Source organism: Fukomys damarensis, unplaced genomic scaffold (genome assembly GCF_012274545.1).
Source record: "Fukomys damarensis isolate Sample0158 unplaced genomic scaffold, DMR_v1.0_HiC HiC_scaffold_33, whole genome shotgun sequence".
Lineage (NCBI taxonomy): Eukaryota > Metazoa > Chordata > Mammalia > Rodentia > Bathyergidae > Fukomys > Fukomys damarensis.
This window is the reverse complement of record NW_022900945.1, coordinates 40,434,008-40,455,375: the sequence shown is the minus strand read 5'-3', so window position 1 is coordinate 40,455,375 and position 21,368 is coordinate 40,434,008. Positions and strand designations below refer to the sequence as shown.

At 40.4% G+C, this 21,368-nt stretch overlaps 1 protein-coding gene and 1 pseudogene across 4 annotated transcripts in view; both read right to left on the bottom strand.

Moving 5' to 3' along the window:
* The window catches only part of Elapor1 (endosome-lysosome associated apoptosis and autophagy regulator 1), an 87,271-nt gene extending 65,909 nt beyond the window's left edge, over nucleotides 1-21,362 (bottom strand). For 3 of the 4 annotated variants that reach the window (XM_010605958.2, XM_010605956.3, XM_010605957.3), the window contains exon 1: nucleotides 20,934-21,345. In XM_010605958.2, the coding sequence (XP_010604260.1) occupies nucleotides 20,934-21,086 (153 nt within the window). In that variant the 5' untranslated portion in view covers nucleotides 21,087-21,345. The other variant, XM_010605955.2, reaches the window with a different exon arrangement.
* On the bottom strand, nucleotides 11,492-12,284 carry LOC104849560 (annotated as a pseudogene).
* Nucleotides 21,363-21,368: the final 6 nt, after the last annotated feature.

Below are 21,368 nucleotides of genomic sequence, written 5' to 3'. Positions count from 1 at the left end.
AAAAAAAAACAAAAAAAAAAAAAAAAAAAAGAGAGAGAGAGACTAACCTGGAACTCATTTGGCTCCATGGTTCCATTGCCTACACTTGCAAGTGCAAGGACTCCAGTTCAATCCCCAGTACCCCCCCAAAAAAAGTTTTACTGCCATGGTATATTACTATTTTTTAATGGAAGGTCTAGCACTAACATTGTAAATTTTTTACAGGGAAAATAAGTTGACCTACTAATTCAAAATTCTATGGAGAAGTTAATTGGATGCTTGATATACCTAACTTTCCTCAAATGCTGTGACAGAATCATTCTTATGAGAATCTGAACAAGCAACATGAACAGATACAATTTTTGTCCCTATATCTTTCTTGTGGTGGCTTCCTCTTGGTCACTATTTTTTATATTTTATGTGATTGGGGTTAGAGCTCAAGGCAATCAATTTCAAGCAGTAAGTTAGCCAATTTCAGTGTCCTTTATAACTCAGAAATAGCTTTTATCATTTTGCATGGGATGATAGAGGGACACTCCAAATAGCATGCAAGGTTATTATAATTTATGTCAATTTTTCTTTTATTTCATACCAGCAACAAGACAAAGATTTAAAAAACCATTTTCTAGGCCTATGAAACTGGATCTGGTTTTAGTTTTGTTCCCCACACACACACGGCATAGTTTTCTGGGTCTTTTGAAAATGCCTTTAATAAGGCAAATCAAAGATTAATCTCATATATAACTTATCAAACTTAAAGGAATTTGAAAAGTGGAAATCCCAGGAAGTATGAAGAATACATTTTTCTTGTAGCTGTCAAGCAAGAACTATAATTATCTGTTCTGCTCTTTATCTGGCACATCATAAAAGGAGCACTTAAGAAAGAAATGTGTCAAGCGGCTCAGTTTTTATCACTTGCTGAAGCCCAGTACAGACTGAGCAAAAGCTGTGAGTTTGACTTATTTTCAGAAAATCTGGCAAAATGAGCCACTTTGTCTGCCTTGCTAGCTTCCTAAAGCCATCAGGTTCTTTGGCCCGACCCCCCATGTCTCTGTAGTTCCCAGTGACAGTGAGCTCTCCTGGCCTTCACAGCCAAAGCCTCCCCACACTGTCGGCCTACTCCATATGGAAAGACCACTGATGTCTTTGGAAGCTCTTGCTGTCCAGCACTCTTGGAAACAGGAGGATTGCAAACTGGAGTCTAGCCTGGGAAACTTTTTTTTTTCATTTTATTGAGGTAACAGCTTTATTTATTTATTTTGTTTTTTGAGACAGGGTCTTGTTGTGTACCCCAGCTAGCCTTGAATTCACTGTGCAACCCAGGCTGGCCTCAAACTCAGGGCAATCCTCCTGCCTCAGCCTTCTGAGTGCTGGGATTAAAGTCATGTGCTACCACCCACAGCAAACCTGGGCAATTTAGCAGTTTATCAATGCCAAAACATTCATTTATCTTGAAATGCTTTATGCTTAAAGAAGTACATATGTCTATTTTTAAAACTTTACATAAAACTCACATCAGAATATTTTCTCTTATTCCATATTTTACTGTTTTCATTACAATAATTGTCTGTACTTTTAACAACTAAATTGTGATTCATTATATGATATACCATAATTTATTGAAAAGAAACTTCTTGATGAACAGGTTTATTCCAGTCATTTATATTATAACAATGTTACAGTGAACATCCTACTAAATATCAATGCATACTTGAGTCTATCTGTAGGATAAAATCTTAAAAGTAGAATAATGCATCAAAGTATATGTTCAACATTTTGACAAAAGTGGGTCAAAGTCTGTGCTACCAACTGTTAATCCCAGCATTCAGGAAGCTGAGACAAGAAGGACTGCTATGAGTTCAAGGCCAGCCTAAACTACAAAGTGAGACCCTGTCTCAAAAAAACAATAAATAAATGTATGTGTGCATAACACATAGGTATAAGAGCAAGACAGATATATAGATAGAGATATATCAGATGGCAATGATATGGAGAAAAGTAATGCAGGAAAGACAAGGGGGTAGGGGAGAGTAGAGGTGGTGTGTTAATCGTGCCTACCATGGGCCAGAGATTTAGCTCAGTGGTGCCACTGCCTGCCTCGCAAGCACAAGGTCCCGAGTTCGATCCCCAGTACCAAAAAAAAATAGTGCCTACCTCACAGAGTCACTGTGGGGTACTAATGAGTTGATACAGGAGTTAACAGGTTATATGGAATACTCAATAAATGTGAATTATTATTATCATCATGATTTCTTGAGTTAGTTATAATTTTTAAATAAAATCCATTGCCCCACACTTTGATCAGAATCTCACGTCCTCCTTTAACAGCTTTTGAAACCTTGGGTTGGGCACACCCATTTTCATTTTACAAGTGTGAGATTATGTGGCTCAGCCGTGCCAGCCATCTGTCCATCCCCAAGCACTAGGCTGCTTCCTGCCTGTGCTCTGATCCCTTGTCCTCACCTGCCAAACTTGAGCAGCCTCAGATTGAAGCTGGAGCTCACCCCTCAGAGAGGCCCACTCACCTCCCCATTTAAATTAAGTCTCCTTGCGATAATCTGTCATGATAGCCTTCACTTGTCTTTCACAGTACTTCACTTAAATTTATAACGACAAGTTGGTTGGAGTGCTCACTTGTGACTATCAACTCAGCTTTTCTAGCCAAATAAGCTTCTCCCCCAGGACCTCTGAGATAGAGAAATGTAAAAGAGAGAGAAGGATGGTTGGGTTTGGTGTGTGCCAAGGTGGAGATTTTACTCATGGCTGGTAAAGCAGCTCCTGTGGGGTGAAGAGCTAGGAGGGATCAGAGAGAAGAAGATGATGTAAAGGTGTTTGCTGCTAGGCAGGAGCTCATAGCAGAAGCTCCTATGCTTGCAGGGGAAAAAGCTGGGTGTGTGTATTGGATTAGTCCACTAATTTGTTTAGCATAGTTCTGGATGATGTGGTTGAATGGATTAACTGAAGACAGAAGCCCACCCTGAGTAGGATGTGGGTGGCACTAACCAATAAACTTGTAGCCTGCGTGGAATAAAACAGAAAGTTAGAGAGCAGGCTTGCTGCTTCCTGCCTGCCATACCATGAACTGTTTCTCTTCTATGATGCCTCTGCCATTTCCCTGCCTTGGAGCCAGCCAACAATGGACTGAAACTACTACAAACTGTAAGCTGAAATAAATATGTCCTTCTTTAACTTGAGTGTTGGATATTTCTTGCTGTATTCCTGAAGCAGTGATCTTTGCTAACAGAAATGGTGATCCGAAGTTCTCAGATGTCATCTTTGCAGAAAGATGCTGAAAGGATATTAAAGATCCATAGTACACAATAAATTAGGTTGTCCAATCATATCCTTCCCTTTCTAAAAATAATACCTAACCAAATTTATAACTCAATTGCAGTGGCTGGTTTTTTAATCAACTCAGCTTTTTACAATGATAGTCTATAAAAATGGCAACAAATTCTTCCATCCCAGTGTATATGGCCTTCAGGGTGTTGCTTCATAGGGCTTCTCTTCGAAATGGAGTCTACTTCATGTGACTTGCGTTAGCCAATAGCAAATTAGGAATCACAACATAGAGACATGAAAAGAGCTTGTACTTTGAGGCTTGCTCTCCTACTGCTTTGGAACTACAAAACCATCACATGAGTCTCAAACTAGCCTGCTGCAGGGTGAGAGCCCATGTAGAAGAGAACATGAGTGCCCCCACTCACAGCATGTCAACTACCAGGCATCTGGGTGAGGCCATGCTAGAATACTTAGTTTATTGTCAACCAACAAGCTAAGTTTAGGTGCAATAAGGGAGACCAGTGGGTATCAGCCATGCTGCCCTAGACCAGTCAAATTGCAGAATTTGACTAAGCAAAAGTTTTAAACTACTATGAGTTGGGTGGATTTGTTACACAGCAAAAGCTAACACGGATCCATCTTTTCTTTTTCTTTCTTCCTTTTATCTTTTATTTAATTGAAAGGTTATCTGAGCAGGAGATGCTACATCTGGGTTAATATCATAAAGTTCTCTAGTTAATATTACCCTTTAAAATAAGAAATATAGCTGCACATGGTGGCGCATGCCTGTAATCCCAGCACTCAGGAGGCTGAGGCAGGAGGATCACTGTGAGTTCGAGACCAGCCTGGGCTACATAGTGAGTTCCAGATCATTCGCAACTACATAGTGAGACCCTGTCTCAAAAAAACAATAAATAAATGAATAAATAAATAAATAGGAAGAAATATAACCTAGATATTGTGACACATACCTGTAATCTCAGCACTTAGGAGGCTGAGGTAGGAGGATCACCAGAAGTTCAAGGCCAGCCTGGACTACATAGTGAGTTCAAGGCCAGCCAGAACTATATAGGAAGAGCCTGCCTCAAAAAACAGAAACAAAAACAAAATAAAGGAGTACCAATGCAAAGAAGACCTCCACTATTGAACCATCAGAGTATGAACAAGATATATATTTGCAGAAATTATCTGAAATCTTAAGGCTAGACAGTTCTTGGTAGTATCTTTCCTTCAGAAGTTAGTTCCTTCAGTGTCTAAGACAGCATTGAGCCCCTAAACTTTAGGATTCATCTTGAATGTAAGGGAGTGATAGTTAACTGATTGTGTCAACTTGAGTAACAAACAACCAATTAAATTGGATCAGCATAGTTCTGAGTGTGGCTGAGAAAATTTACTGAAGACAGAAGACCCACCTTTGGGCAGCTTGTCATCTGAATGGTATAAAGGGGTAAAGAAAAAGAAAGACTTGCTTCTGTTTCTTAAGAGGAGCTCCAGACTTCACCTCACTTTGGACATTGTTTCCTGGCTTTCAGCACAGACTCTTCAGCCTCCTGATACAGACTTGCACGGGACACTGCAGTGAGCTCCAGGCCTTCATCTGGAGCCTTCATATCCCCAGCACATAGCCAGATCTTTTGCACTCTTCCACGTCTGACTCTGTGGGCAGCCATTAGGTTGTTACTTTTGTGCGTTTGTTCTTTCCCTGGCTCTGATTTAATAGGTGTCTAGGTTCTCTCCCCTGTCTCAGCTCCCTATCTAGTTTCTTCACCTTAAACCCCTGAGACAATCTTGTAAATCCTTATGTATTGGTATGTCTTGCATTAAATCTGTTTCTCTAGTAAGCACTGACTGATACAAGGAAAACTAAATTGTAACTGAATCCACCAAATTTGGACATGGGTCAGATATGTCCACAGGACACTTCCTGAACCTGTCTGCTGAATTCACCATCACACCCAGGGAGAGGGACAGCTCCTAACGCAAGAACCGGACTGGATCAGACCCTGCAAGAACGTCTGCAACTAGCAGAAAGAAGCCCTGAGTAGCTTCAGTATTGTCGTAGAGGAATCAGAGGAGTTATTGGGGTGTGAGCACTCAGATACTCGGTAAAGAAGCTGCTTAGGAATCACATATGCTCTGTCTCATTGGAATATTTAAACTGTGTTCCCATTGGACACCTTGTAGGTTTAAGTTTTTATGTGTTTCTTGATTTATTTAATAATGTGGGGTTATGTTATGTTGTTTTATGGTTTCCTGTGCTTATAAGGTTGTTACTTTTGTGCATTTGTTCTTTCCCTGGCTCTGATTTAATAGGTGTCTAGATTCTCTCCCTTGTCTCAGCTCCCTATCTAGTTTCTTCACCTTAAACCCCAAGGCGATATTATTAATTTATCTCTTTATTCTTTTTCCAAACATGTAAACTCCTCCCCGCAAGTTTTTAGATTCCCCATACTTAGCGCGCTCACAGTCACTCCTGTTATTATTATTATTGCTCAATCCTCCCCTTCCTAAGCCTTGGCTCATCCATGTCTCACCTAGCTGATGGTTCTCCTTATCAGCAAGTTCTGACAACCACACAGCCTTCCTCAATCACAAGGTAAACTCCCTTTCTCCCATGTCTCCCCCTTGCCCCCAGAAAATATCCTCTAAAAACTCTCACTACTGACCCTTCAATTCAACTAGAAGTACTCCGATAAAATCAGACCGCACGTCAACCTTTTCTTCTCCCCGACCACTACCTCCTCCTTCAAATCCTCCCCCTCATGTCTAACACTCCTCATCCAACCATGTCCCATTCTCCCCACCCCACCTCACCTACCACAAATAATAAACTGTCAGAGTAGGCACTGAGACTAGGTGGAGGAGGAAATGTAAGGGCTTCTTATAGTGTGAGGGCTGTGAGGGCTAATGTACAGAAGTGTGGTAAGGTTGGGTCTGTGGATGATGTTATAACTAGAAGCAATGCTTTATCAAAACACAGGGGCAGAGTTGAAATCACGTAGAGTAAATAACAGGAGTAAACATTAGCACTGGAGATACAAAGCTGAAAATTCTTCACAGGGAGGCAACATCCTACTAAAAATCTCCATATAAGCCACAAACTCTGCCCTCTTTTCTCAAACTCACAGAGATCCTCCTCCCTCAGCCTCCCGAGTGCTGGGATTACAGGCGGTGCCACCATGCCCGGCTCTCCCCTCTTTTCTAGATCCCAACCCCCTCAAAAGGTGGGGAGAGGAGGTGATATATATATATATATTTTTAAGTTATAGATAAAAACAAACAAACACAGATACACATAGAGGAACGAGGAAGCAAGGAAAGAGAAGATCTCCAAACCATACACACACACATACTCTCTCTCTCCCGAGGCAGAGCAAGGAGTCACAAAGGGAAAAGAAAACAAATACCAGGTAGCAGAAATCTATGAAAAGTTCTTAGAAGGTGAGAAGAAAATAGATGAGTTAAAGCAGAAACAAACCAAAAGTTTACAGCAATTTCACTCAATATAATCATAGTAAGCTTTGGAGAAATAGGTAAAAAAAAATGCACAAATTAATCAAAACAGTTCAAAGTTTGAATGACAGATTCAACAAGGATATGGAATCATTGAACAGATATTAGGCAGAAATACCTGAAATAAAAAACTGTATAAAATTTATACATTGCATAAATTACCATTGTGAAGACAGTGTCTGATGTTGAGGACAAAATAGTGAAATGTGATAATGAGCTCAAAGAAGCCAAAAAGAAATAAGAGAACAAGAGAAGACTATCCAGCTATTACTAGATGACAATAAGATCAATCTAAGACTAATCATTGTTAGAGAAAAACTAGAAGATAGCACAAATGAATTATTCAAAAAATGCTTACAGAAATCATGGAAGGAGAAAAAAGAATCATAGAAGAAAATTTTCCAGATAGAAGAAAAGAGTTTAAAATACAAATAAGGGACACTTAGAGAATACCAAACAATTATGATGAAAAAAGAAGCTTACCAATGCATATCCTTATTAAATTACCAGATATCCAGCCCCCCAAAATAGAATTTTTAAAGCAGCTAGAGAAAAACAAAAAATCACATATAAAGGTTAACCGATTAGAATCACAGCAGACTTCTCAATACAAACCCTAAAGGCCAGAAGAACTTGAAGTATTTCACCCTAAGAACAAAGAACTTCCAACCCAGATTAACTTAGCCAATAAACTATCCTTCAAAGTAGATGTAGAAATACGGTATTTCCATGAAAAATACCAGCTTGAGCCGAGCGTGGTGGCACATGCCTGTAATCCCAGCATTTGGGAGGCTGAGGCAGGAGGATCACTGGGAGTTCAAGACCAGCCTGGGCTACATAGTTCCAGTTCAGTCTCAACTACATAGTGAGATCCTATCTCAAAAAACCAAAAAAAAAAAAAAGAAAAAAAGAAAAAGAAAAATACCAGCTTGGAAGATGTATGAGTGCTATAGAAAAAATACTTCAGAATATACTCAACAGAAAAGATGAATTCGAGACACAGCTGAAAGCACAGAGGAAACTAGTGAGGTCAATGGATAAACAGCAACAAACAAACATCAGGAAAAGAAAAACAAAGGATACAACAACAGATAAAGAAGGCAATGATAGTTAATAACCAACACATCTCAGTAATATCTCTCAATGTTAATAGCCTTGACTCTCCAATTAAAAGACACAGATTGGCAGACTGAATCAAAAAACAGATTGTTGAATCCAACAATCTGTTGCATTCAAGAAACTTGTCTAATCCAAAAGAAATCCATAGACTAAAAATTTAAGGATAGAAAACAACAGTTCATGTAATGGGACCCTGAAAGCAAATAGGAATAGAAATTCTAATATCAGACATGGTAAACTTCAAGCTAAAACTGATTAGAAGAGACCCAAAAAAGTCACTACATACTAGTTAAGGGAACAATCCAACAAGAAGAGATAACATTGATGAACATAAATGCACCAAATAGTGGAGCACCTATCTTCATAAAACAAAATTTAAAAATCAAATAAATACTAACATAATCATAGAAGGGAATTTTAACACTCCACTTTCCCAAAGCAATAGATCAACTAAACAAAAAAGAAAGAAAGAAAAAAATTTCAGAGTTGAACCACACCCTTGAACATATGGGCTAAATGGATATATACAGAATATTCCACCCTCAAACAACAGAGTAAATATTCTTTTCAGTAGCATATGGCAATTTTTCCAAAATAGATCATGCACTGGTCCACAAAGCCTGCTTCAATAAATATAAGATAAATTACCCCATTGCACAGATCACTGTGCAATTAAAATAGAAATCAATGACAGGAGAAATTTTGGAAACGTCAAAATCTCCTAGGAAATTAACAATATACTCCTAAATATCTAATGAGTCACAGAAAAAATTTAAAATTTTTTGAAAGTTATTGACAATAACAGTATAATTCATCATAACTTCTGGGACAAAGGGCCAGGGTTTAGCTCAGTGGATCTGCCACCCGCCTACAAGCAAAAGGTCCTGAGTTCAATCCCTGGTACCAAAAAAAAAAAACCCTCTGGGACACTATGAAAACAGTTCTAGGAAGAAAATTCATCACAATGTTCACATCAGGAAAACAGAGCAAGCTCAAATAGACAACCTTATAAGAAAGTATAAGTTACTTGAGAAAAAACAACAAACCAGCCTCAAACCAAATTAAAGAGGTAAACATAAAGATGTGAGTAGAAACTGATGAAATTGAGACTAGAAAAACAGTAAAAAAAAAAAAATCAATGAATCAGAAAGCTAGTTCTTTGAAAGCATAAACATAATAGATAAGACCCAAGCCAGACTTACCAAGAGAAAGTGAGAAAAGACTCACATCAATGTAATTAGAAATGAAAAAGGTGAAATCACAACAGACACTGTGGAAATCCAGAAAATAATAACTACTTCAAAAAAATTATATTCCAGGGCCGGGGATTTAGCTCAATGGTTTGATGGCCTGCCTTGCAAGTGCAAGGACCAGAGTTCAATCCCCCCAAAAAATATATATACATATTCCAACAGGGCCAGAGATTTAGCTCAGTAGTGCTGCCACCTGCCTCACTAGTGCAAGGTCCTGAGTTCATGTAGCAATCCCCACTGGGAATGCAAGCATGCACCACAAACATGTAATAATAAAATAAATAAAAACTAAAAATTATAATTTTTTTCTATATTTCTTGACTGTTGGTAAATTCTTTTACCTCCTGTAATTACTAGTCTTCTATGCAACTTCTTATACAACATCTACCAGTTCAAAAAAGAGAGAGTAATACAAGAAGACTGGTGTCTTTCCTCAAAAGTTAATAAAAGTCACCAGTACAACCAAAAAAAAAAAAAAGTGGTATCTATACATAATGGAATACTACACTGCTATGAAGAAAGACAAATTGGAGACATTCGTAGGAAAATGTATGTACCTGGAAAATATAATGTCGAGTAAATAAACCAGACACATAAGCTTAAATACCGTATGTTATCTCTCATTTCAGGGAGGCAAAGTACAAAGAGAATAATAAAGGATGGATAGAAGGGGACAAGGAGATGGATCTCTTGTAATAGGGAAATGGTTCAGGAAAAAAGTAAGAGGGGTGAGGAGGAAGAGAAGAGGAAACAAGTTGAATAAAGTTATCTCACGTACCGGAACCTAATAACCTCATTTAACATAAACATTATATGCCAGGCCAGGGATTTAGCTCAGTGTTTCCACTGACTACCTCACAAGCGCAAGGACCTGAGTTCGATTCCTGGTACCAAAAAGAAACAAAAATTATATGCCATAATATGAGCTAAGATTAAAATCAACAAGAATGAAAAATGGGATATGGGAATTGTAAGAGGAGAGAGGGAAGGGAAAGAGGATTAAAAAGAAAAAAAAAAAGAAGAAACAAGCTGTGGTATAGACGTGTAACCACTCCCCAGGCTAATGGTAAACTGCATGAACTGCAAGCATGTAAAATTAAAAATTAATTTAAGAAAGAAAGAAATATTTCTCAAAAAAGCAATATAATTGTTATTAATTTCCATTGTTAGTCGTACATGAATATATAACCAAGATAAATTAATAAGCTAATCGTTGAATGTACTGGTAACTAAAAATAAGATTAATATAAACAATTCTCTTCCTACACTTCACTAAGAAACCATTCATAGATTCTACAAATGTACATTATGCTTAGTTCCTTCACTTGATATCTTTGTTAAGATGAATCTGCACATACCGGGTGTCCCAGCACCCTACCTCTAGGCTTATACTTTTGACAAATTCATAACAAATTCACCAACACACAGATTCAGCACTGTTTAAAACAGCAAAACACCAGTAATCCAAATGTGTTTTAGAAGGGAAAAGAATTTTTAAATTGTGAAATATCCCCATAAAGAAATATTTTACAATACTAAAATGTAAAAATATAGTAATATCCAATAACATGCATCAGTTTAGGAGTTTACGTTGAGTTAAAAAGCGTATCTTTTATTTTTTGTTTGTTTTTTGAAACAGGGAATGACTTTGTAATGTAGGCTGGCTTCAAAGTCACTATGTAGCCCAGGCTGACATCAAACTCAGGGTGAGTCTTCTGCCAAGGCCTCCCAAGTTCTGGGATTGCAAGCAGGTGCTTCCACACCCAGCAAAAAGCAGATTTTATAAGTACATAAACTATATTTTTTTAAAAGGTTGAAAATAAAGCCAAGTCAGGACAAGGTGGCACAGGTTAGCCTGTAACCCCTGTACGCGGGAGGGTGAGGCAGGAGGATCACTGTTAGTTCAAGGCCAGCCTGGGCTACATAGTGAGACCCTGTCTCAAAAAACCAAAAAATAAAAAATAAAACTAAGAATTTGTTTGGGGAACATATACATGTGAAAAACATAAAGGGAGCAGAAAACCCAAATTCAGGGTAGCAGTTACCTCTGGGTTTGGGATTAGAGATAAGAGGTTTCGCCAGCATGGGTTAGGTCCTGGTTCTTAAACCGGTGGTGGGTTAACAATTTATTTTTGTTTGTTTGTTCCCCCTCACCACCACCAGGGATCAAACTCAGGACCTCACACTTGCAAGCCAGGCACAGTGTCACAGACCTACATCCCCAGCCCAACAACTTCTTTTTCAAAAAGTGAATATATTTAACCATGCTCAGGTGCTAATAGATCAAATGGGTGAATAATAATTCATGCTCTAGCATGTTCAATGCACTGAAAACAGGAAGTTGGTCAGAGGAAGGCAGAGGAGCTTGTAAGAATTTGAACCGAAGGGGTTCCATAATCATCTGGCATCCATCCACTCGATGTTGTATCTGGGGTTAGAAATGCACAGGATAGGAACTCCAGGGATCTTCTGGATTCTCCCTTTAAGGTCCCACTCCACTGTGGCCACAGAGTAACCCTTGTGCTGAGTGACTCTGCGCTAAGCAGTCATCTGTGCAGGTCCCTCTACTTGTGCAAGGCAAGCATTGAAATCCTTGGCAATCCGTAGAACCGCTCAATACTTCTGTCCCTATCTCTCAATTTGAAGGGCCAGGATTTAGCTCAGTGGCACCATATGCCTACCTTGCAAGCACAAGGTCCTGACTTCAATCCCTGGTACTGCAAAAAACAAAAACAAAAAAAACCCACCCCAATCTCTTAGTTTCATCCGTGACACAATCAGTTTTACAGAACACACTTGGCATACACACAGCCCATCATCTATTGTACTAAGACCAGTTTGGCTTTGATGGAAAAGTTGATAAAGTTGGTATCAACCAGGATATGATAAGGTGGGGTTGGCTGAGTATCATATTGAAGAATAAGCAGGAAGGGTGTCGGGGGCCTTCTCTTTACTTCAGAGCACTGGGATCTTTCTTTTCTTTTCTTTTAGGTTTTAATCTATCTTTTTCTTTGAGGCTCTCATCTCTGAGACTAAGCATTTGATTCATGTTCACATACTTCCTTGCTTTCTTTGTTTCCCCATGTTCACACCGCATTCCTCAACTACACACACACACATACACACACACACACAATGTTTTTTATATCAATTATTACATAATTAAGTTTAAACGGTGTCTGAAGGTGAATAGAAAAATGCTATGTTCAAAAGTGAGCCACATTCAGATAGAGGCTCCATGAACGTCCCCTGGGAACTGCAAGATTTACAGTTCAAGAAGATGGGGCATGAGGAAGCAATTGTGGGGACACAGAAGGACCCACCAGAGACGTACAAAACAAAACAAAAGATTCAGCAGTGCCGGTGCCCTGGAAGCCGAGAGAAGAACGCATCTTAGGTGAGTGACAGTGATCAGAGCTGTCAAGAGTGAGCAGAGCTGCTAAGAGGAGTCTGACTAGAACGGAGAGATCACTACTGCATTGAGCCATAGCAGTTTTGGTGAAATCATCGGGATGAGAGTTAACCTGGAATGTATTCAAGAGAGAAAGGAGGGAGGAGATTTACAGACAGCGATTATGGGCCAGATTTTCCAGGGCTTTTGCTATAGGAACAGTTAAATAAAATGGCAACAAGAGGGGGAAGTAACAAGTGAAGTGTGTGTGTGTGTGTGTGTGTGTGTACACGTGCGTGTGCAGTGCTGGGAATCAAAACCAAGGGCTCGTTTGTGTTAGGCAAGTACTGTGACCCTAAGGTACACCTCAACCCTTTATTTTTTAGGATAACAAAAATAATAGCACATTTGAGGTTGGTAGAAATGGTTCAGCAGATAGGGAAAATGAATGTTTCCAGAGAGACAAAAGAACTGAGAGAGTAAGAAGGGATGGATCTAAGGCAGATGATTAAAGTAACAGGGTTAGCATTAGAGTTTAGCCAGCATAGTTCTTAAGAGTTTATCATTAATGCGATGTCATATAAGACCATTTAATGACTGTTATGCATTGTGTATGCATGTCCCCCCAAAACCTCCTGTGGTGACGCGGATTTTTCAAAACTGGCTGAATCTAGAATGTGTGATGCTGGGATTAAGGGTGTGTGGTTACTAAATCTGATTGGTTTGGCACCGCCCTAATCCTGGTAGTCTGGATAAAATAAAAGGGGCAGAAAGATGCTGTTAAGGTTCTTCACTGCTTTGCCACCTTCGATCCACCATGAACTGTTGCCCCTCTGCCATGTGCCACCCTGCCTTGGCACCAGCCAATTACGGACTGAAGCCTCTACAGAGTGAGCTAAATAAACTTTTCCTCCCTCAACTTGTGGGTGTTGGGTATTTTGTCCCAGCAATGAGAAAACAACTAAGACAATGACTTAGAATGATGAGCCTATAAAGTCTTTTAAAAGCTGATCATAAACAGTAACGAGCACATTTATTGAGCTGAGCCACACACGTAATGAGTGCATTTTGCCAAGCACTACCTGCTTAATCCCACAGAAATCCATAAAAGGCAAGAACTAAAGTATCCCTATTTCCCAGATGAAAAAGTGGAGGCTAAGGGAGGTGAAAGCTTGCCCAGGACAATACAGCTGAAATGAGAGAACTTCAGCTCCCAGCACCAGAATTTACACAGCCGTCAGCTCCAGGCCAACAGGGTCCCATAGAAATGTGAGCCACATTCAGAATTTTAAATTTTCCCGTAGCCACATTTACAAGACTGAAGAAACACAGGTTAAAAAACATTTTTTTAAGGGGAAGGGGTTCGTTTGGATTACAGTTCATAGAGGCTTCAGTCCATAATCAGCCAATTCCAAGGCAAGGACGACAAACAGGCAGGGCAGAGCAGAGACAACATGGCGCACGCAGGGCAGCAAAGGTGACAAGGGAGTCAACAGTGTCCTCCTGCCCCCTTTGTCTTATCCAGACTTCTCAGGGTGGGCAGCACTCACGCCCTTAATCCCAGGGCCTTGAGCCTAGCACTGCATCATGAGTCAATTCCAGCTTCACACACTCTAGATCCAGCCTATGAGGTAAAATTAATTTTAGTAATACATTCTGTTAGATAAGGCCTAAAACAATGTCATTTCACATACAGTTGGTAAAAAAAAAAAATTATTGAGCTAGTTTATACTCTTTACTTTGGTCTTCTGAATCTGACATGTCTTATACTTTACAGTACATCCTAGTTCAGACACTACATTTGCATCAGAAATGCTTGATAGGGCCGGGGGATTTAGCTCAGGAGCAGTGCGCCTGCTTCGCAAGCCCAGGGTCCGGAGTTTGTTCCCCAGTTAAAAAAAAAAAAACTTGATGATCTCTAACTACATTTTATAAAACTTGAAAGAAAATAAATAAAACTTATTGTAGAGAACATAGACTCATGTACCTGTGTTGTTCCAAACACAGTTAAAAGGCTATATATACAGGAGGCATTTTATTAGTTTACAATTATAGTTCTTCACACCAGAGAAACTATCCGCTATTTATACATGTGTCTTATTTATTTTACTTAAGAGTATGACCTCCATATGTATCCATTTTCCTACGAATGACTCTAATTTCTCACTCTTTATGGCTGAGTAGTAGTAAAGGGTTCTCAATAACTGAATTGAATATCCATTTTAACTTTCACTTCATTAGAATGAAAGGAAATTTAAGAGCTACTTCCTCAGCAGCCCCAGCCACACTTAAAGCACTCATTAGCCATGCATGGCTGGTGGGCACCAGTGGGACAGCACAGCTCCAGCCTCAGCAGCTGTGTGCTCCTAATTCTCTTTCCCAAGTTCCTCCAGCCTTTTCCTCAGAATATCTTTCACAGCTCCACAGTCACCCTGAAGTTCTTAGAAATAATACAATTTAATTATACCCCTCTTACGAGTGTGACTGTAACAGGTACGTTAATGAGTACTTCATATGCACATGCACCCAGAACCGACCTCGACGCTTTGCATGTATTAAAACCATTTAGTGTGACACTGTAATCATTAACTGGATGGTATCACTATTCTGGTAAGTTGCTGAGAATCAGACCAGGATCTCATGCACACTACCCAAGCACTCTGTCACCGAAATACATCCCTGGCCTCCCATTTCAAAAATGAAGAAACAAACCATGTGGAGATTAATTTCCCACGGTCAGTTACTGAGTACAGGAGTTGTAAATTGAGCCCAACTGTGAGTTTTACTCACAGCCCACACTCTGTACCACTCTTCTGCCTCTGTCTCACAAATGTACACATTAAAATGATAGTTTGAGTGATGGGGTTATAAGTGGTTTTACAATCTTCTCTTTTTTACTTATATTTCTATTGTCTGCCAATGAAATGTGCCACTTTTTTTTAAGAGACATACATGCCACTTTTCTAATTCTTTGAATTATTTAAATAAGTCTGATCACTCTCAGTCTGGTCTAGTTTTAGCACACGCTTACATTGAGTCAGGAAAATAAACAAAATGACCTCGTACATGTCTTCTGAACCCAATAATGTATTATTCCTTTGCTCCCTCTGACAGCAAACAAAAACAGTACATCCTGCTCCCCTATGTTCTTCATGACAAATGGAGAGTTTTAATTTTCTCTCTTCATCAAATATGGCAGTGTTTCAAGCATCCTACCTTGATGGTTCCGTCATAGGAATCATTTTCAATCTTATAACTTTGCAAGGTATTTTTCTGAAAGCTGCAGGATCTGAGTGTTTTTTAGATCTGACCATTTCACTGTGGAGTTCAACCCTCAAAAATGTATGACCAGAGCCAGGCGTGGTGGCGCATGCCTGTAATCCCAGCACTCAGGAGGCTGAGGCAGGAGGACCACTGTGAGTTCGAGACCAACCTGGGCTACATAGTGAGTTCCAGGTCAGTCTCAACTACATAGTGAGACCCTGTCTCAAAAACAGACAAACAAACAAAAATGTATGACCACAACACAGGAAGAAAGATAAAAGCCTGCGGAAGTCCTCTGCCAAAGTTTCCACACTTTCTCACCTACTACTGGGACTCATCCTGGGGAAGTCAGAACAAAGACAGGATCACTCTGCCCTCTAAAGCTATGCTTTCTGCATTTTCTGCTAGTGACTCCTACCACTCTCTCACTCTAAAATACTGACAAAAATCCTCAATGTGTCCCCTCACCAGCACCCTACACTTTCAATCAGTAGCATCATTAGAATTTCCCTTCAGCCTGTGTCCTGTCTTCAAATTTCATTTATCCCACTGCCGCCACCCCAGTGCAGCCCTTTTGTTAACCTCATCCTTCACCTCAATAAAACCTTGACCTTTTTTTTTTTAAACTGGGAATCGAACTCAGAACTTCATGTTTGCCAGGCAGGTGCTAAAAATCTAAAGGAGCATCACCCCCACCACCCCACCACCCCCAATCTCTCTGTTTTCACCTTTTGGCTGTGTCAACCATGTTTATTTTCTAATCTTGCTGATCCACTCCGAGCAGGCTGTTATCTTGACCAGAAATTCTTCAGGGATTCTCCACTGATTATATAACTCCTCAAACTTATCTGCTAGTGTTGGCCACATTATTCCACATTTCGGCCAACTGGTCGTTTTGCCATTTCCAGAATAGTTTGCATATTCCACCTGTAGACCTCTGCCCAGGCTCCTCCTGTGAGGACCAAGTTTCCAGGTCACGGTGGACTCCATGCCCCTTACCCAGAATAGAGTAAATGCAAAAGTTCCTCTCTGAAAAATTCCATTCTATGTGACAGTTTCCATTCTATGTGGCAGTTTCTCTGTGCTTTGACAATTGCAGTTCCTCTTTTAGGACATCTCTACCCTGCTTCTGTTCCTCTTTTTAAGATAAGCTTCTCTTTATGTAATTCAATTAATATAGAATTTAGTTATAGCTGATATAGAAATTAATCATAGTTAATAGAAAAGCTTCTTTTTGTGTGATCTAATCAATATAGGAATTGATTATAATGGATATAGATAGTTATATATCTTAGCAAAAGTCAGAAAAGAGGAATTAATTGTCTAATGAAAAGAGGAATTAATTCTCTAAAGGCCTTTAGGTAACTTTCCAATACATACCCTCCCAGCACCCCATGATAATTTTACAAATGTAAGCATTAGGTCATGTTCCAATGTACCCTCCCGATGCCCCTTGATGATAAGGGAAAACTAAAAATACCAACAGAAAAATCCTATATAAACTTGGTTCAAAGTTGGATCTGGGCTCTCGGTCTGAAGCCGCTGTGACAGTGACACCTGAGAGTCCAGGCTCGAGCTTGCAATAAATTCCTCTTGCAATAAATTCCTCTTGCAATTGCATCGGACATGACTCCTTGGTGGTCTTTGGGGACTTCACGACTTGGGCACAACGCTCCCTCTAGAAAGCATCCTTCTTCCATCTCTTCCCATTGAATGCTACCGATTACTACTCCTGAGGCAGGTCAGGAGCCAACTATTCAAATAAATTTTCATCACTCTTTTCCTATGTACTTCTTTATTGTCACTCCTGCACTGTTTACCCCATGTTAACCTTATGCCACCATTTATAGGTCATTGTGTGCATAACTTTTCTGCCTACCAACATTTCATAAGCACCTGCTCTATGTCAAGGGTACGTACTAAGGCATTTTTCATGCATTGTCTAATTTGACTTACGTCTTACAACAGTCCTTCCTATAAGATGGGTATTACCATCCCTACTTTACAGATCAGGAATCTGAGGCTATCAGAAGTTAATTAACTCACATCCTTACTAAATGAAAGCGTCTTTACTCATTCAACAAATTTTATTCCAACTCATGTCTATCAGATCCCCAAACCCCAGGACTTTCAATATAAACTGGGAAGTCCCTTTGGGGGCAATTAGCCCTGGAACCTCTCAGCAAGGGAGGTCATGTCAAAGGCAGTTTTCTGTTCCCCTCTCATTTGACTTAGATACATTGTACTACGAAAAACTCACCTTTGGCTCCCAATCAGTATTTAGCCTGGGTTAGCACAGGGCTAAAGAAATGATTCATGAAGACAAACATCATACAGGATGTTTAGTTCCACTGGTGACCCTGATTATTATAAAATTGGGAAAGGAACACCAAGCCCCTGCACAATTCCAGTAGACCACAAACTCCTAGTTCTTTGCCACCTCTAATGAGACCTCAGGATAAATCTCTCTTTTCCCTAATTAGATCTAGAGTGATGTCTCAGCTTTCACAGATAGGCTGCAACAGCACAACTGCCATTAGGATCAGCGTTGACCTGATAAAGAGTCCTTGACGTTAACACCCAATGTGGGTTTACAAGAACCTCATATGAAGATTAAGAACAGAAAAGGTCTAATCTATATTGAACTAGGTTTTTTTTTGTTTGTTTTTTGTTTTTTTACTGGGGATCGAACTTAGGACCTTGAACTTGCAAGGCAGGTGGTGGAACCAGTGAGCTAAATTCCCAGCCTTGCACTAGTTTTTTACTATTTGAGGTTGGAAGCCCCAAAACTTGTTGGGTCAGTTCATATTGCCAAGAGAAGAATATGGTAATAATGAGTTTATTATGTTCCTTATTATTTTGGAGTGGAGGGTGTTCGGCAGCCACTGTTTGCTCAAGGAGAGTGTAAACAGAACTTACTGATGCCTGCAGCCAGTGAGTGCCCCCCCCAGCCATTTACAAGCGGGCATGGGGTGTGGATCTAATAGTAAAGAAGGAGCAGGAATGGGGTTAATACTACTCTGTGTTTTAGGTGTCTTTTTTCCCCAAGCCTCACAGCAGTCCTTGCTGAAGGTATTATTGTAATGTCCTGTCTATAGACCTAAAAACTGGCACCACACCTGAAGCATTTACTTAAGCAAATATTGGTCATTTGAATAGGAGTAAAAGAATTTTTCACCCATTAGTGATCTCAAATATCAATATTCTTACCTCCCTCCAAACTAAGATGATATGAAGTATTTAATGTCTTAAATGTCTCATATTTTTCGTACTTGACAAAGATCACAAGAACTGGTAGATGATCTATAAGATTCTTACTTTCCCCAAAGAAGTCACCAATGTGCATCTTCGAATATTTGTTTGTTTGTTTATTGTTTTTTTTTTTTGAGACAGGGTCTCACTTATGTAGTTGACACTGACCTGGAACTCACTATGTAGCCCAGGCTGGTCGTGAACTCACAGCGATCCTCCTGCCTCAGCCTCCCGAGTGCTGGGATTACAGGAGTGTGCCACCATGCCCAGCTATGCTTCTTAGAATAGTGGACTTGCTTGGATTCATTATTTCGGTTCATTACACCACTGGCCACCAAAGCCATTGAGCCACAGAAACTGACAAAGTCATCCTGTTCCCAACCACCTTTAAAACATGCCATAAAAACTCTTGGTGGACATACATATATAGCCCAGGAAAGGTCATCATTCTGACTAATAAAAGTTATCAGAAGTCCCACTAACAGGGGTCACTTTTGTCATATTCATGAATCTTTCAAGTCAAGCATCTTTATTCACATAAAAATCTCTACTTCTCCTTCATAATTTCATATGAATGTGGGCAGTCTAATGCTCAGAATACCTTACCAATAATATGTGTCCTTGCTAACTAGTTAGCATTGATAACATAAAGAACATGTGCACCTCTCAAAGTCTTACCTAAATTTGACACTGTAGGTATTACTTTTACAATGCCAGACTCGAGGTATTTTGAAAACTTTCACATTTCATAGATAACAGAAATTTTATTCTGCTTTCCCCAATGTAGTTCTTGTAAATATTTACTGGGCTGGGGATTTAGTGGTCTCTATGGACAGTGAAAGAACCTATAGAGATGGCGTGTGAGGGCAAACGCTCTCACAGCAGGGGATGCATATATACATATATATAGATATAGATATAGATAGATAGATATAGATATAGATATTGTTGCCACTGCCATATTTTTTTAGACTTAGGGCACAACCTAATATTGTTATTTCACTATTATAAAAACTACTACTAAATTTTGTTATTCCTAATAACTTCATGCATCCCTCCAAAAAGAATTTTCAAAAGGTATTTTTGGTTAGAAGATATTTACTACCTATCATCTGAATTATGTTGTCAACAATTTAGAAACACTTTTAGAAAGACATAACATATGTTGGCGAAGTCTGGAGAATGAGAAAGAGATTGGCAAAAAATAGTACCTAGATGTTAACTAAAAAATCTGGATCAATGTGAAACACGTGCTAAACAGCCAAATGTGCTGAGGGGAGGCCAAGCTAAAAGAGCATCGCACTCAGCAGCCCACAAAGTACCTGGGTGCCCAACACCAGGCCAGACAGTCGGTGGCGCCCTGCAGTACCTCTCGGATCATCTCCACCTTCACCGTCACACTCCTCCGTTTTTCTGAAGTCATGATAAAAACCACAAGGGTTCCTACTTGCGTTCACCTCTTCCTTTGGCCTTCCTAACTCCTTATCCTACCGCCCTCCTTTCCTTTTCTATTTTGCCGCTCTGCACATAATCTTTTCCAACCACTTTTCAGGTAATTTCACCACATCTGGAGACCAAGTCCTGTCTTCCTTCTCACTCGTTCTAAGTCCAGGGACCCAGGCCACTCCTCTTCTTGGAGCTGGGACCCCTCTCGCTGAGCTCAGCACCCCAAGCTGTGAGGGTGATCTATTTTCAGGAGTCTTCCAGTAGGTTGGCCTCCCCCTGACGCGAGCCTGATCCTCTTCCCTCCCCGCATGCCTCATCCCCAATGAAATCCAAACTCCGTGGCCTCTGAAACTGTGCCAAGGTCCCCAAGGTCTCCGCCTGGATCTAAGACCGTTCTGACCGAAGTGGGGTCGGGTTGGAGGGGAGAACTGTACCTCTTTGCAGGCGTGAAGCTCTGGTCCTGTTCCCTGGGTCACCTGGAAGGCGGTCCCAGCCCAGAGCAGGAGGCACAGAAGCTGGGAAGTGCGCTTCTCAGTTCTTCCCCCGCCTCTGGCAGAGGGATGGTGGCCGAGACCCGGCTCGGCCATAGCGCCGTGCGGTGCGAAAGGCAGCAGCGGCTCAGGTGCTGTGGCGGCTGCTTCTGCTGGCAGAAGGAGGAAAAGAAGGGGAGGGAGGTACACAGGGGGAGGATGCAAGGGGCCGGGCTCGCTTCAGTCACCTCCCTGCGGCCACGCCAAGGCCGCCCATCCTTCCTCCTCCCTCCGTCCTCTTCTCCTATCCACGTCGCCTTGACAACCGCATCCTCTTTAGCGCGGGTGGGTGGGGCGGGGACCGGGCGCCTCTGCGGCTCACCTGCCGGTCTCCATGGC